The 16,862-nt window shown below is 45.8% G+C and overlaps 1 protein-coding gene across 3 annotated transcripts in view; it reads left to right on the top strand.

Moving 5' to 3' along the window:
- Nucleotides 1–4,875: 4,875 nt before the first annotated feature.
- The window catches only part of GABRB2 (gamma-aminobutyric acid type A receptor subunit beta2), a 441,115-nt gene continuing 429,128 nt past the window's right edge, over nt 4,876–16,862 (top strand). Inside the window, exons 1-3 of one of the 3 annotated variants that reach the window (XM_073581012.1) lie at nt 4,876–5,511; nt 5,627–5,718; nt 6,132–6,199. In XM_073581012.1, the coding sequence (XP_073437113.1) occupies nt 5,435–5,511; nt 5,627–5,718; nt 6,132–6,199 (237 nt within the window). In that variant the 5' untranslated portion in view covers nt 4,876–5,434. Of the gene's footprint in view, nt 5,512–5,626; nt 5,719–6,131; nt 6,200–16,862 lie in introns of those variants that run through there. The other 2 variants (XM_073581011.1, XM_073581013.1) reach the window with 2 other exon arrangements.

Below are 16,862 nucleotides of genomic sequence, written 5' to 3' on the forward strand. Positions count from 1 at the left end.
ACTGCGTCCTCCAGTTGAGGGATCCAGCCAACTCCCAGGTAGATCAGGATCCACCTTTCCAGGACTCCCTTCAGTATATGCCTCTCCTGGCCATCTCACTGTGCTGGCTGTCCGCTTCTCCTGCCCAACACCTGACAGGCCAGCAGCCGCAGACTTTGTCTGGTGACGTCCTCTCTGCGTCCCCTTGCTTCCTTATGGCTACCTTTCCGGCAAAGATAACTGTGGCTTGTGGCTGAAGCACGTACAGGTGCCTCGGCCTCCGGCTTGCTAGTTGAGTCTGGTGATTTCTCCACTAGGCTCGGGGGCCGGTAACCCAATGCAAAAGCACCTACAGGTGTCTCTGCCTCTCTAGTTGAGTCTGGTGATTTCTCCACTAGGCTCGGGGGCCGGTAACCCCAGGCAGCCTGGTCTCTCCAATACTGGATCGGGCCCCACGGGTGGCATCCGCACTTCCCATGCCCCCAAGACCCATTCTGCTCTCCGGGAGCTTCCTTCTGTCTCTTTCCCTCCTTCTGCAGCTCCTTCTGACAGGGATCTGCTTCACCACACGTCTCTCCTCTCTCCTTCCTCCTCACTAAACTGTCCTTTCTCTCTTCCTACCAACTCCACCCACCTCCCAACACCCTTTACTACCCAGCCAGGGATGAGACCATCCTCCCTTAGCGTACGTCCAGGGTGCCCTGCTACTGTAGTGTGTGTTGGGTGCAGATGTTAGAGTCCTGGGTGGTGCTCCCTCCTTACCTGAGAATAGGATACTACACCTCTGGGTGAGGTGCAGTACCTCTGTGGCGACCGAACCCTCAGGGGCACCACAAATACATGATCAGATGCTGCCATTGTACATGCAGAATTACGTGTTTATGTAGGGAGCCGGGGTGCCCATCGGGGGATTCACTTGTGGTGGGTAGAGGTGCCAGTATATATGTCTCTTCTGTATTGGCATATGGACCTGGGGGGAAACCCTTAGACTAAGCTTCCACAGTGTGAAACTCAGTGAATTTTTTGCTTCCAATTAGTTTGCAGAAAATCCGCTGGGTTTTTCAGTGCCTGCAAAATGCGAGATATGTTAAGGCTGGTTTCACACTTGCGTTTTTTTGCGTTGTTTTTTTCGCGCAAAAAAAGCATGCATTTTTTTTCCTATTCTTAACATGGGTGCACACACACATCCGTTTCTACGCGTTTGTATGCGCATGCGTTTTTTGTAGTGTGCATCCGACTTGCCCCAAAAAAACGCATGCGCATGCAATGTTAATGCGCATGTCAGTGCAAAAAAAGCATGCGTTTTTTAAAAAAAAAACGAGTGCAAAACCGCAAAAAAAATGCACAAAAACGCATGATGCGTTTTTCATGTGGGTGTGCACTGCGCTCAGTGCGCAGCGCAAAAAAACGCAAGTGTGAAAGTAGCCTTAGAAGCATCATGCACGTGCTGCAAAATATATCGGCAGCATTAACTGTGTGTTTTGAAATTTGCAGCATTTCAATTTCTGCTGCGGATATAGGCGCGAGATTCACCCCTCTAGAAGGGCGAAATGTGCGGCTTTCCTGCACTTTTTACGGTAAACAATGCTGCAAGTTTCACTGAAGGACCCTGCTGCCGCGGTCTGCAACAAATACCTTCTGTGGGAAAGTAGATATACCCCTACAACGTGTAAGGAAAACTCCATAGGGAGTCTGCTGCTTGTATACGCTCTCATATACGGATAGGGAGCCCACATCGCTCCTATTCATGTGTGTGCATATGTATACAGTATATGTTCATGTGTACATACAGAATATTCACAATGCAAAAATGTCTCCCATCATGTAATATTAAAAGATAACTTCTATATCTAGGGCCTCAGTCACAGGTCTGTGGGTTGTCTTGTACTGTTGTACATAAAATCGCAGACAACTGTTCATCAGTGTTCTTCATCAGATCTTCAGCAGCGTGTGGTCCGTGTATCAGTTTTTTCATCAGTGTTTAGTTCAAGTGTCAGTTTTTACCAACACTGTCTGGTCCGTGAATCATTAGCACCATCCCTGTCTCGTCCGGGTGTCAGTATTTTCCATCAGTGTTTGGTCAGTATTCGCCATCCCTGTCTGGTCTGGGTGTCAGTACTTTCCATCAGTGTTTGGTCAGTATTCGCCATCCCTGTCTGGTCTGGGTGTCAGTACTTTCCATCAGTGTTTGGTCAGTATTCGCCATCCCTGACTGGTCTGGGTGTCAGTACTTTCCATCAGTGTTTGGTCAGTATTCGCCATCCCTGTCTGGGTGTCAGTACTTTCCATCAGTGTTTGGTCAGTATTCGCCATCCCTGTCTGGTCTGGGTGTCAGTACTTTCCATCAGTGTTTGGTCAGTATTCGCCATCCCTGACTGGTCTGGGTGTCAGTACTTTCCATCAGTGTTTGGTCAGTATTCGCCATCCCTGTCTGGGTGTCAGTACTTTCCATCAGTGTTTGGTCAGTATTCGCCATCCCTGTCTGGTCTGGGTGTCAGTACTTTCCATCAGTGTTTGGTCAGTATTCGCCATCCCTGTCTGGGTGTCAGTGTTTGGTCAGTATTCGCCATCCCTGTCTGGGTGTCAGTATTTTCCATCAGTGTTTGGTCAGTATTCGCCATCCCTGTCTGGGTGTCAGTGTTTGGTCAGTATTCGCCATCACTGTCTGGGTGTCAGTATTTTCCATCAGTGTTTGGTCAGTATTCGCCATCCCTGTCTGGGTGTCAGTATTTTCCATCAGTGTTTGGTCAGTATTCGCCATCCCTGTCTGGGTGTCAGTGTTTGGTCAGTATTCGCCATCCCTGTCTGGGTGTCAGTACTTTCCGTCAGTGTTTGGTCAGTATTCGCCATCACTGTCTGGGTGTCAGTACTTTCCGTCAGTGTTTGGTCAGTATTTGCCATCCCTGTCTGGGTGTCAGTATTTTCCGTCAGTGTTTGGTCAGTATTCGCCATCCCTGTCTGGGTGTCAGTACTTTCCGTCAGTGTTTGGTCAGTATTTGCCATCCCTGTCTGGGTGTCAGTATTTTCCGTCAGTGTTTGGTCAGTATTCGCCATCCCTGTCTGGGTGTCAGTATTTTCCGTAAGTGTTTGGTCAGTATTCGCCATCCCTGTCTGGGTGTCAGTATTTTCCATCAGTGTTTGGTCAGTATTCGCCATCACTGTCTGGGTGTCAGTACTTTCCGTCAGTGTTTGGTCAGTATTCGCCATCCCTGTCTGGGTGTCAGTACTTTCCGTCAGTGTTTGGTCAGTATTTACCATCCCTGTCTGGGTGTCAGTATTTTCCGTCAGTGTTTGGTCAGTATTCGCCATCCCTGTCTGGGTGTCAGTATTTTCCATCAGTGTTTGGTCAGTATTCGCCATCACTGTCTGGGTGTCAGTACTTTCCGTCAGTGTTTGGTCAGTATTCGCCATCCCTGTCTGGTCTGGGTGTCAGTACTTTCCATCAGTGTTTGGTCAGTATTCGCCATCCCTGTCTGGGTGTCAGTGTTTGGTCAGTATTCGCCATCCCTGTCTGGTCTGGGTGTCAGTGTTTGGTCAGTATTCGCCATCCCTGCCTGGGTGTCAGTACTTTCCGTCAGTGTTTGGTCAGTATTCGCCATCCCTGTCTGGGTGTCAGTGTTTGGTCAGTATTCGCCATCACTGTCTGGGTGTCAGTACTTTCCGTCAGTGTTTGGTCAGTATTCGCCATCCCTGTCTGGTCTGGGTGTCAGTGTTTGGTCAGTATTCGCCATCCCTGCCTGGGTGTCAGTACTTTCCGTCAGTGTTTGGTCAGTATTCGCCATCCCTGTCTGGGTGTCAGTGTTTGGTCAGTATTCGCCATCACTGTCTGGGTGTCAGTACTTTCCGTCAGTGTTTGGTCAGTATTCGCCATCACTGTCTGGGTGTCAGTATTCGCCATCACTGTCTGGGTGTCAGTATTCGCCATCACTGTCTGGGTGTCAGTATTCGCCATCCCTGTCTGGTCTGGGTGTCAGTGTTTGGTCAGTATTCGCCATCCCTGTCTGGTCTGGGTGTCAGTGTTTGGTCAGTATTCGCCATCCCTGTCTGGGTGTCAGTACTTTCCGTCAGTGTTTGGTCAGTATTCGCCATCCCTGTCTGGGTGTCAGTGTTTGGTCAGTATTCGCCATCCCTGTCTGGTCTGGGTGTCAGTGTTTGGTCAGTATTCGCCATCCCTGTCTGGTCTGGGTGTCAGTGTTTGGTCAGTATTCGCCATCCCTGTCTGGGTGTCAGTACTTTCCGTCAGTGTTTGGTCAGTATTCGCCATCCCTGTCTGGGTGTCAGTACTTTCCGTCAGTGTTTGGTCAGTATTCGCCATCCCTGTCTGGTCTGGGTGTCAGTGTTTGGTCAGTATTCGCCATCCCTGTCTGGTCTGGGTGTCAGTGTTTGGTCAGTATTCGCCATCCCTGTCTGGGTGTCAGTACTTTCCGTCAGTGTTTGGTCAGTATTCGCCATCCCTGTCTGGGTGTCAGTGTTTGGTCAGTATTCGCCATCCCTGTCTGGTCTGGGTGTCAGTGTTTGGTCAGTATTCGCCATCCCTGTCTGGTCTGGGTGTCAGTGTTTGGTCAGTATTCGCCATCCCTGTCTGGGTGTCAGTACTTTCCGTCAGTGTTTGGTCAGTATTCGCCATCCCTGTCTGGGTGTCAGTACTTTCCGTCAGTGTTTGGTCAGTATTCGCCATCACTGTCTGGTCTGGGTGTCAGTGTTTTGTCCGTGTGGCAGAGTATTTTCCATCAGTGTTTTGTCCGTGTGGCAGAGTCCTTTCCGTCAGTATGTCGGCATCACACAGCCTGTGCACTGACCCCATCCTGGGAGCCATTTTTCACCGACTCACAGACTTCTAGTAGTCCCGTGACTTTTCATAAACGGATGTGACCCCGTGAAATTTTGCGGAGCGCACAGTCTGCAGGAACACGGCCACGTGGACCTCACCACAGCCACCACGACTAGAACTGTGAGAGAAGCGTCCACTTGTGACTGATTCTTGTCACCTGCAGTGAGAGGGGTTAATAATGGCCCCGTCCTGCCTGCACACAGCTGGCTTCCTCCCATGCCAGCTCAGCTGCTGCCAGGGGCTGGCAGGATTTGTGGCGGCTGTGGATGCGGAGCTCCTGCTCCCCCTCCTCCACTCCCGCCTCAGCCTCCGTGTCAGCAGCAGCAGCAGTACCCAGCGCCTGCACCGCGCTCCTCACACCGAGCGCTGCCCCGCCGTGACCAGCGAGCTGCAGGGGTCACTGAGCCCGGGTGGGGGGAGGTGACGAGGTTGCCGAAAAGTTGGGGAGGGGGGGACATCCCCCCTTCCATTGTGTGCTCCCCATGTCGGCAGCGGGCGAGCGCTGCTCCTTTTTGATGTGGTGCTGAGCGGTGCGCATGCGCGGCACTTCAGAATTACTGCACTGGTCACAAGAAGTTGGATGTCTTCTGCTCCTCACCTAAATCATTGCAAAAAGCTAAAGGGATGTTGAGACTCCGGAGGAAAGGTTACGTGGGGATCTGGGCAGTGCAAGTTCTCATTGCAATGGTCTGTGCACAAAGGTAAGTGATTTCTGATTATTTTTTTTTTGGGGGGGGGCATTCACTTTAAATGGACCCTAGTGGTCCTGGGAGCTGGGGGGACACCGGCTGATGTGCTCTGCTTGCTGTCTTGTAGTGCCAATGATCCCAGCAATATGTCCCTGGTTAAGGAGACCGTTGACAGACTCTTGAAGGGCTATGACATCCGTCTGAGGCCGGATTTTGGAGGTAAATTGCTGCCGTCTTGTCGTTCTGGTTCTGGATTTTGGGCGCAGGTGAAATAATAATAATGCAGGAGCTGAAAGGAAAACTTGTCTCCTTCCCATCCGGCGCTCTGCTCTTCTGCCGTCAGTCCCATCCCAATGATTGCTCGTCTGATGTATGAATATTTCATCTGATCAGAAGTAGCCTCCATCAGCGTGTACTCACGGGACGCGGTCTCCCTGCGATCCCACGCTGCACTTTCCTGGAGTTTCGCCACCATGTCTCCTGCATGCCCCCTGTGCGTAAATGTCCGTGTATTTAGAGTACCAGTGCCAACCATCGGGGTGGGATGAGTATCTGGAGCACGTTCCTTAGCAGGCAGGAAGGAGTTAAGTTCTTCGAGTTCTCACTGTGGACCCTTTACTGTTGGCTTACAGGTCCTCCGGTGGCCGTTGGCATGAACATAGATATCGCCAGCATAGACATGGTGTCAGAAGTCAACATGGTAAGTCATTTATTAAAATCATTTTTTATTTTATTTTTTTGGAATATTTTTGGAAGACCGTGCAATAAAGGGTTCCCTTACACATATCACTGTCTCTATTGACAGCAGGGGATGCGGCGACTACGTTGTCAGGTTTTCTTGTGACCCACTCGATCACCGGGGCTTATCGGAGCCAATTAATGTAGTCACTGGAGGTGGTGGTGGTGGGGGGGGGGGTCAGTCCGCCAGGTTGGAGGTTTGCGCTGGATGGGGCTGGAGCGTTCGTAAAAGGTTTGCTCATCTCTCGACACATTACTTTCTGTTGTGATTGTGGCTTGTGACCACTTCGTTGAAATTCAAGAAGCAGCTTTTGACTTGCTGACTTCATGCAATGGCGTCCCCTGCTGACGCATGTGTAGCACTGCGGATCGCAGACAAATTAGCTTTCGATCCAAAAGTCCCCGTTACTCTGTCACAGTTCTTGGAAGAGGCTTGGAGAAGTTTCAGAGTTGTTTTGTTTTTCTATTTCTTTTGTTTGTTTGGATTTTCTGAACTTTTTTATTTATGGAAATATTATGTTGCGCTATGTAAACATAAAATGACAATCATTTAACCTCCTAATATATGTAAACTGCTTTTCCTATCCTTTTTGCAACAGTTTTTATTATTTATTAGTGTCCTGTGTTTCCATCAGAAAGTAAGATGATGGGTGGATGGACTGACGGATGGATGGGTGGGTGGATGGATAGATGGATGGATGGATCTTGGATGTGTGGGTGGATGGATGGGTGGATGGATGGACGGATGGATGGGTGGGTGGGTTGGTTGATGGATGGATGGATGGGTGGATGGATGGGTGGAATGGTGGATATGTAACGTTGTAGTGAACCTGCATTCATGTCGGCAGCTCTTTGGTTGAACAGACATAATGACATCCATTCCCCGTGCAGTTGTTATTGTATCCAGGCTCATTTGATTTGACTTGATTCAGATTTGAGACCATTTTAGCAGATATTTTCTTTAAGGAGCCCCAATTTCCTCACCGATCTGGCGCACACGTGATTAGCCTATGTGTCCCCCCCCCCCCATGTGTTTTCATGAATGCTAACTATTTGCGATGGATTTCCTGGAGGCTTCACAGCCCATGTGATGTCGTTGGTTCTTTTCCTGGAGATTTTCATTCCGAGACTGAAACAGAAAAAGGAAAAAAAAAAAAAACCCAGTCAACAAAATAATTGTTGCCAAACAAACCATATTGCTGTGGATAGATGAAGAAAGCCATCTGCAGACAATGTCTGGCTTGATGGTTTCTTCTTCTTTTTCCTAAAGGACGTCATTTACAAAAAGATAAATAAATTCTGCTCTTCTTCTATTTTATGCTTTAGCATTTCATCTTTTAGTTAAAGGGGTTGTCCACTACTTTAAATTAACCCCCCAATGTATCCCCCCAGGGCCCCTAATGAATTTTGTAAATACCTCATGTTGCCTATACTGCCTATGAGCGGCGCTATCGCTGGCTGCTCACAGGCAGCACGTGACCCCCGGCTGCAGCCGGCTCTTGCTTCTGCTGATGTCCCGTCAAGTGCTGGCAGCAGCCGGGGGTCCCTCTTCCTCCTTCCGCGCTGGCTGCCAGGCTGTGGGCGGGGTTATCCCCTCGCATCACACCCAGCTTCCACCGCGCGCCCATTCATTGAGAAAGCGTGTGGTGGATGCTGGGTGTGACGCTGGGGGTAACCCCGAGGACCCAGCGCTGAGTTACGCCTCACTTGACGTGACGTCAGTGCTTGGTCACGTGCTGCCTGTGAGCGGCCACGTATAGCGCCGCTCACAGGCAGTATAGACAACATAAGGTTTATACAAAATTCATTAGGGGCTCCGGGGGACACATTGGGGGGTTAATTTAATGTAGTGGACAACCCCTTTAAAATGTAGAATGCAGCATTGGTCCTTCAGCCCTATAGTAAGGGAACCAACCGGAAGTCCACAGGAGCATGGAGGTCTACTGATGTCATCCAATGGCGGTAGGGCATGTTGCTACGAAACCGTATAAGCAATCTCATGCAAATAAGAAATGGTAAGGAAAATTGGAGAATTTCCCCAAAAGCAGTTATCCCATTAACAATTTTAGTCAATAGTTCTAGGAATAATGATAAGTTCCACAAATGGGATGTGATAAAAAAATGTTCCTGTGCTGAGATAATCTTGTAAATGTTCCCGTGCTGTGTAATGGCTGTGTAGGAGCTGCTGCTGCCTCTGGGCTAATGTCCCTGACTTGATTTTTTTCATGAGCTCAGGAGACTAGAGTCGTGGCAGAAACACTCACTCCTGTGATAAAACAGGCAGGGATATGGCATACCCCTTATAAAGCAGCATCTATGATCACATGCTGTCATGTTTGTGTCCCCTCTTTTGCTTCCTCCCATGGCCAGTAATCGCTGTATGTGCTAACCATGTTACTGCCCAGTCAGATACGGCCATTACACAGTACACTGCAGCGGCACATTTATAAGATTATCTCAGCACAGGAACATTTTTTTTTTAAACACATCCAATTGTTGAACTTACCATTATTCCAAGATCTGTTGATTAAAATGTACTTTGCTCATGGGACAATCCCTTGACTTTTTTGCACTGGGAAGCTCTGTCTTGTGCTCACTGACTAAAAAAATAGTATTTAGGCATAAAATTTCAGGAATTACCGTATATACTCGCGTATAAGCTGAGATTTTCAGCACATTTTTTTGTGCTGAAAACGCCCCCTCAGCTTCCAGAAGACATCAATACTCACCCTACGTCACTGTTTCTTCATCCCTGCATCTCTAATCCAGGGTGGCTGCTCCTTCCTGTGTTCAACAGTCACATGTTACCGCTCATTTAAGGTAAAGAATATGCACGCGTCTCCACTCCCATGGGCATGGAGTGCATATTCATTACCTTAATGAGCGGTACCATGCGACCTCTGAACACAGGAAGGAGCTGCCAGCGCTGGGACGGAGATGCAGGGATGAAGAAACAGTGAGGGAGGGTGAGTAGGACGGGGGTGGGTGAGCCATGCTGGGGAAGTTGTGAGCCAAGCGGGGGGGTTGTGAGCCATGCAGGGGGGGTTGTGAGCCATGCAGGGGGAGTTGTGAGCCATGCAGGGGGAGTTGTGAGCCATGCAGGGGGAGTTGTGAGCCATGCTGGGGGAGTTGTGAGCCATGTAGGGGGAGTTGTGAGCTAAGCACGTGGAATTAAGAGCCATGCTGGGGGAGTTGTGAGCCATGCTGGGGGAGTTGTGAGCCATGCTGGGGGAGTTGTGAGCCATGCTGGGGGAGTTGTGAGCCATGCTGGGGGAGTTGTGAGCCATGCTGGGGGAGTTGTGAGCCATGCTGGGGGAGTTGTGAGCCATGCTGGGGGAGTTGTGAGCCATGCTGGGGGAGTGGTGAGCCATGCTGGGGGAGTGGTGAGCCATGTAGGGGGAGTTGTGAGCCAAGCACGGGGAATTGAGAGCCATGCTGGGGGAGTTGTGAGCCAAGCACGGGGAATTGAGAGCCATGCTGGGGGAGTTGTGAGCCAAGCACGGGGAATTGAGAGCCATGCTGGGGGAGTTGTGAGCCATGCATATAACGGGGAGCCACACATAGCAGGACAGAATGGGGGAGCCGCACATGACAGAACGCGGGAGCCACACATTACAGGACGGGGGGAGCCACACATAGCAGGACAGGACAGGATGGGGGAGCCACACATAGTAGGACAGGGATGAGGGGACAATGCATACCTGGCTTATACTCAAGTCAATAAACTTACCCAGTTTTCCATGGCAAAATTAGGTGCCTCGGCTTATACTCAGGTCGGCTTATACTCGAGTATATACGGTAGTTTGATATTCTATATTAAACAACAGCAAAAATAACTTGGTCCCAAAGAAACATCTCTCTTTCAGGATGCGACTGGCCTAGAAGATTTGAGTGACTATCCATCTACTTTATTAAATTTACTGTTATGTGGCAGCGCTCCTAAGGATTGAGAAATGATGTAACTCTGCTCTCTATAACGGATGGCACTTTTTCTATATTTTTCTATCTAGTAACAGTGGAAGGATCGGAAATGAAAACCTTGGAGTACACATTTTCTAGCGAGCGACAAGCACTTTAATTCATTTAGTGAAAAATGTGAAAAAAAAGTGTCAAAATAAAAAAAAAATGTGTGGCCTACAGGTTATATATGTTACTGCTGGCGCCAAAAATTGGTTTATTGAGTTTCGAGGAGTTCTGTTCATATGTTATGAAACTGTTAAAGATTTTGTGTGTCACCTTCAACAATAAAATGCCGGTCGATACTTCTAACTGGAATTCTAGAAAACCCACACACACGGCAGAAAAATACTCCCAGATTTTAGGGAATGTTACGGGTTTTAGAATCCGCTGATTCTCTGTATATTAATATTTCTGCTTTTACCAGTTGCGATGTTGAGGCTGAAAACCACCGTGACATTTTTATGCAACACTTTGGGCCGCATTCACATATCAATTTTTCACTTCTTGTGGGGAAATGAAAATTTCATCAGTGGGCTGGGTCAGATTTTCATCAGTGTTTCAGTTTTTACTGTCAGTTTCATCATTTTTCTTTCATATGCAGTAAGATACTGATGGCAATTTCTCAAGTTTCTCCTTGCAAACAGTCATGAAAATTAGACAACCCTAGGGTGCCGTCTATGTATTGGCCGATTTTTTTGACATACTCATAGACTTGAATGTGCAATTTTGATTCATGACTTGGATGAAAAACGGACATGTTTCTATTTTTTTTTGTAGTCCGCAAAAAAAAGCCCAATATGTGAACAGTCCCATAGAACTATTATTATGTGCTCTATTAAAAAGAAAATTGTGGACTGAGTACGTATGTTAGGCTAAGTTCACACGTAGCGGAACTCCCGTGGAAGTTACCACGAGAATTCCGGAATTCCATTCCACAGGAAAATCGCATTTTAAATTCCAGCGATCTTGCTGCGGAAAAACTGGCGATTTACCAGCGTAAATTAGCTTGCAGAATGCTAGCGTTTTCCAAGCGATCTGTAGCATCCCTTGGAGAACTGGTTGACAGTATGTTTGACGAGTGTGACCAACTTTTTACTATTGAGGCTGCCTATGCGACATCAGTAGTAAAAGATCTAATGTTAGAAATAATAAAAAAAATAAAAAAATAGGGTTATATTCACCTTCCGACGTCCCGCGCAGCGTCCCCAGGCCTCCGCGATGCTCCGGCAGGTTCCGTTCCCAGTGATGCATTGCGGCAATGACCTTTGATGACGTCGCGGTCTCGCGAGACCGCTACAGTATCGCGAGACGCAAAGTCAGCAAAAGTATTCGCAATGCATCACTGGGAACGGGAGCTGCCGCGTGTATCGCTGAAGCCTGGGAATGCTGCGCGGGACGCAGGAAGGTGAATATAACCCGATTTTTTTTAATTTTAATTCTATTTTTTAGAGGGATATGGTACCCAGAGCCCGGAGGACAGTCTCCTCTCCTCTGGACCGTGGGTACCATCCGCAAATGTTCTGCTTACTTTTCGCATGGTGGGCACAGCCACATGCGGAAAGTAAGCAGAACAATGCATTCCTATGGGTGCGGAATCGCCGCGTTTCCGCAAAATAATGAGCATGCTGCGTATTTTTCCGTGATGCGATTCCGCCGCTGGAAAATCCGCAGCATTAGCACAGCATTGCCGAATCACATAGGATTGCATGGGATGCTGTTTTTTTGCGTTTTCGTGGCAAAATCGCAAGTTAAAAACCGCCGCGAAAACGCGAAAAAACCGCAACGTGTGAACGCAGCCTTACCGAGATTAAATCAGAAGAAGGATTTAAAGTAAGTACATATGTACTTGAAAAAGTCTGCAGCGGATTTCACAGTGAATTCCGGTTCTCCACCGGAAAATCCACATTTATATACAGATTTTAAAATGGATTTGGATGGAAATTCAACACAGTTTTTCACTTCTGGTACAGTACATCAAAGGCTGGAGTCAGACGTGTGAGAAACTCGGACAAGTCTCGCATGTTAATACCCGGCACTGCTGCTGGCACTCGGGTGCGGCCGCACGCTCCGATCCGAGTGCCGGTGGCAGTGTCGGGTATTAACATGCAAGACTCGTCCGAGTTTCTCGCATGGTTGATTCTGGCCAAACGGTGAAATCTGCAGAGAAAATCCACAGCAGAAACTGAAAATCTGCATGTCAGTTTTAGCATGAAAAAGTAGTATCTAGCATGTGGACAAGATGGGGAAAAAATGTCATCAACTTGCCTTATACTGTAAAACCTCTGAGAATTTTAGCAGTGCAAAGCCGCTGGTACAATATGCAAGAAAACCCATTCTGTGTGGATTTATTCCTGGACTAAATTCTAATAATTTCAGTTTTTTTTTTCGTTTCCTAAGTGCTGAAATGGAGAAATTAAAATGTAAAACTTAATGAAGACACTTAAAATATATTAATAATGCCAGCCCCATAGCATCTGCTGTCCTATAGACCAGAATGTGGGATGTTGTTGTATGTCTTCTGATGACTCTTCCCATTGGTTCTGCTCCACTGATTTGGAATTTTTTTTTCATTTTCATTTGTGCCTCTTCGTTCCAAAGTTATTCTCCGCAGAAATAACTATTTCCATTCAACCAAATAGGCATATACCACAGATATTCCTTGTTGCCACTGGTCTTTTCTCCTGTGGTGCTGATGAACCAAATTACAGCCAGGTCCTCAGAGAAGTTCTGGGTTTAGCCCTTTAGCGACCAGGGGTATTTCCGTTTCTACGGTTCCATTTTTTGTTCCCCTTCTTCCCAAGATCTATAATTTATTTTTATTTTTCCATCAATATGGCCGTGTAAGGTCTTGTTTTTTTGCGGGCCGAGTTTTACTTTTGAACAGCACCATCGGTTTTACTGTATCGGGTACTGGAAAACGGGAAAAACATTCTAAGTGCTGTACAATTGCAAAAAAAGCGCAATTTCACTATAGTTTTTTTTTCTTTTTTTTTTTTACCATGTTCACTAAATGCTAAACCTGACCTGCCGTTATGATTCTCCCGGTCAGTACGAGTTCATAGATACCAAACATGTATGGGTCCTTTTTTATTTAATTAGTGAAAAAATCCAAAGTTTGTCAAATCCAAAGTGAGTCCTGTAGCGTCTCAATTTTTCAGGATCTGGGGTTGGGTGAGGGCTTATTTTGCCAAGCTGACGGTTTTATTGATACCATTTTGGGATAGATACGATATTTTGATCGGCCGTTATTGCATTTTATTTCAATGTTGCTGCAAAAAAATAACGTAATTCTGAAATTTTGATTTATTTTTTCTCGTTACGCCGTTTACCGATCAGATTAATTATTTTTATATTTTGATAGATCAGACTTTTCTGAATACGGCAATGCGTTATGGCCCTAAAACAGACTGAGGTGTGGTGTAGGCTCAAGGGTAAATGGAGTCCTTGGAGCATTAGCTCTTACCAGAAATGCTGTCAGATGTACATCCTTGCTACTATCATCCTCATGGATTGATATTTGCATAAAAGGGTCAAGAATATGTGTCCAAGCATCAACTAGGCATTGCAAACACTAAGTTAATATATGCATATGGTTTACCCATAGGGGAAAAGACACCTAGCCAAGGAACCATTACAATACTACAGGAATTTGGAGAACTGTTATCACATTGAATATACTGTACATACACGTCATACCTCGTGGCCAGTAGGCCATTTGAAGCTTTCTGTTCTTCTAATGCAAAAATTGATCAAAACCAATTTAAGGTTGTTTGTTCCGTAACCTGTGGTGGCGTGAACTCTTTTCGGGCAAAATCTATGATGAAGAGGAAATTTTTGGAAATTTTTTAAAAGATTTGGGCCGGGATTCACTTTGCACCAAAATTTCGACAGCCAAGTGGAGAAGAGTTGCTAAAGGTTTCATGAACATCTTTAATAGCGTTTTCTAGTCCTACAAAATTGATGTTGTTTCCTTAGGAGTGATCATCAATTTTGGGGGTCTGTCCTCCAGAACTCAGTTAACTAGTTTGTTTTCTGGGGCCAGTGCTGGTTGGGTAAGCTCTGTGACTTCTTCTTTGTTAAATTCCCTCTGTACACCATCTTGTACGTTCCAGATTTGACCTACTCAGACAATATCTTAACCTCATCTTGGAATGGTTTTATGACTTTTTCTCAGATTCAGTTCATACAAAGGTCTTATTTATCCCATACTTTCCACCATAACTCCACTCTTTCTTCACTCCTTATAGCTACATCTATGTGTTTGTGATTACTCATTAGAGATGAGGTATTTGATTTGCAGGATGCTGGTTCACTGGGCAGGTCAGTATTCCTTGACTGCTGGATGAGAGCCCAGTGAAACATTTTCTACCCGAAGGAACCTGGGGCTCCTTTTTTTGATTAACTGACTTGGTGCGACACCATTATTGCGGTCTCATACACACATGACATCATGCCAGGCCAGCTTATGAAAAGAGAAGCCGCAGATACCAGAAAGTAAGAGGCAGTTGGCATGGCTCTCGTTAAATGGCCATGAAATACTGCCGGACCAGGGTTTTGTGATTTTTTTTTTTTTTTAATTTTTTTTTTTTGCTCTCCCATCTCTACTATTAATGTCATGACGTTGCGAGGTCTTGCAAAAGGCAGAGGCACAGGGTCAAGGTTCCAGCGGCAACAGTGAAGACTTGTACGGCTGCTATGAACGATCAGAGTGGATTCCAGAACAGGGCAGCTTGAATATTTTTTCATTAGTCTTGACTAATAATCAGGTAGAGGAAACTTTCTTGGGACAACCTCGCAGGAGAGCAATTTGTTTGTGAAAATGCAGTATCAGATTCCGATCAAAGCCATAGTATTGACAGACTGTACCTCACTTTTCAGTAGAACTTACTTTGGAAAGTGAACGATGATTAAGAGAATATAGGTTTAGTACTGAGAACATATAATTTGTTATATATTGTCTAGATACTCAGTGTGAATTTCATGGTTTAGAACATAAACTGTATATTTGGGATGCTTGGATGAGGGAAGTATTTTGGGTAAAGTGTTGTGAATACATCAGCCAATTATACTGCCTTGGTTGATGCTGAAGCTAAACGTATCATCCACAGCCAGGTCCAAATGCTGAATAGCAGATTCCTGCTCGTACAAAGTGGGCACAGTGGTGGAAATAAGAGTCTCCATGACAAACCAATATCAGTGTTCAGGGCGATGTGCTTGTGGTAATTGTTGGCAGTGCACAGTGAGAGTCATTTTGACTATAAATCATGGAGTTGTATCATATCTTACATGACAATGAATATTTGGGATGGGAAGTACTTTCTTTGAATTTTACTGTGGTTGGCATCTATTCTTAAGTTTCCATGTTTTTAGTCTTGTATGTACAGTATATAGTCCTCAACTGCTTTCAAACTATACCTAGCTGTCATTTAATGAGATGTACAAAGAAAGGCAGAGCTCATCATTGAGAGTCTAGCATAGCTTTCGCAGATAAAAAAGTGTTGCATCAAAACTACAGGAAGTAAGACCAGTAAGTGGCCCATCTCTGGGATCAGTTTCCCTATTTTATGTGCTCAGATTGAGAAACTTAAACCTAGTCAAAGATTTTCTTTAAAGGAGTTGCCCAAAGAAGATTTTTCATCACCTATTCCCAATGACACTGACCAATTGATAGAATAGGGCACTCTTTTCCTCGTTATCCCCATTTAGAAAGAATTACAAGAAAAAATGGAACCGCACAATCCAATTCCTTTGGGTGCACAGGCCTCCTCAGCAAATATCCCATAAGCCAAAATCCACACATGAAAAAATTGAAGGCAGCACTCCTTTTTAAGAAAGTAGAAAAAAAGTGTTTTTTTATTTCAGACCCACATGGTTGGCGACGTTTCGGCTCGGGGCAGATGTTTGTAGCCAGGGGGGCCAATAACCATGGTCCCTCTCTAGGCTATTAATATCTGCCCTCACTCACTGGCTTTCCCTCTCTGGCGGAGAAAATTGTGCGGGAACCCACGCAATTTTTTTATGCAATTATAGCCTTAAATTTAACTCCTAGAGTTCCAAATTTCTCCTAACACAAACTAATAAATTTATTAAACACTGACATATATAAATTGTTTTGATATGCCATGGTTTACTGTATGTAAACCATGTGTCATATCATGTCGGGTTTTGTAATGATTTTACAGAAGCCGGCAATTGATTTAGCGGCTATTATGCTATGTAGAACTCTATGAAATATAAATGTACTGTATATATGTGTCTCAATGACATGTGTGTGTATATATATATATATATATATATATATATATATATATATATATATTTTCTATGTGTATATATCTATTCTTTCGGTTTTTATTAAACATGTCAGTGTGATTTTACTGTATCGCGCACTGAATTACCAGCTTTTGTAAAGGACACTGGTGCGTATTTCTCGCAAGTCACACGTCTGGTCTGTGTGTAATCCGTATTTTTCTTGGCCCCATGGACTTGCATTAGCGTTTTTCGGTGCGTAATATGGTGCATATCGCAGCATGCTGCGATTTTCTCAGCACATATAATAAGGCCGAGAAAAAAATCGGCTGATGAGAGCTGCCCCATAGATTTACATTGGGACAAGTGCACTGCGATATTTTTGCGCATAGCACTCGTCCGTATTTCTCGCTAGT

The sequence above is a fragment of the Dendrobates tinctorius genome, unplaced genomic scaffold (genome assembly GCF_039654945.1).
Source record: "Dendrobates tinctorius isolate UK_male_01 unplaced genomic scaffold, ASM3965494v1 ptg000067l, whole genome shotgun sequence".
In the NCBI taxonomy this organism is placed as follows: domain Eukaryota; kingdom Metazoa; phylum Chordata; class Amphibia; order Anura; family Dendrobatidae; genus Dendrobates; species Dendrobates tinctorius.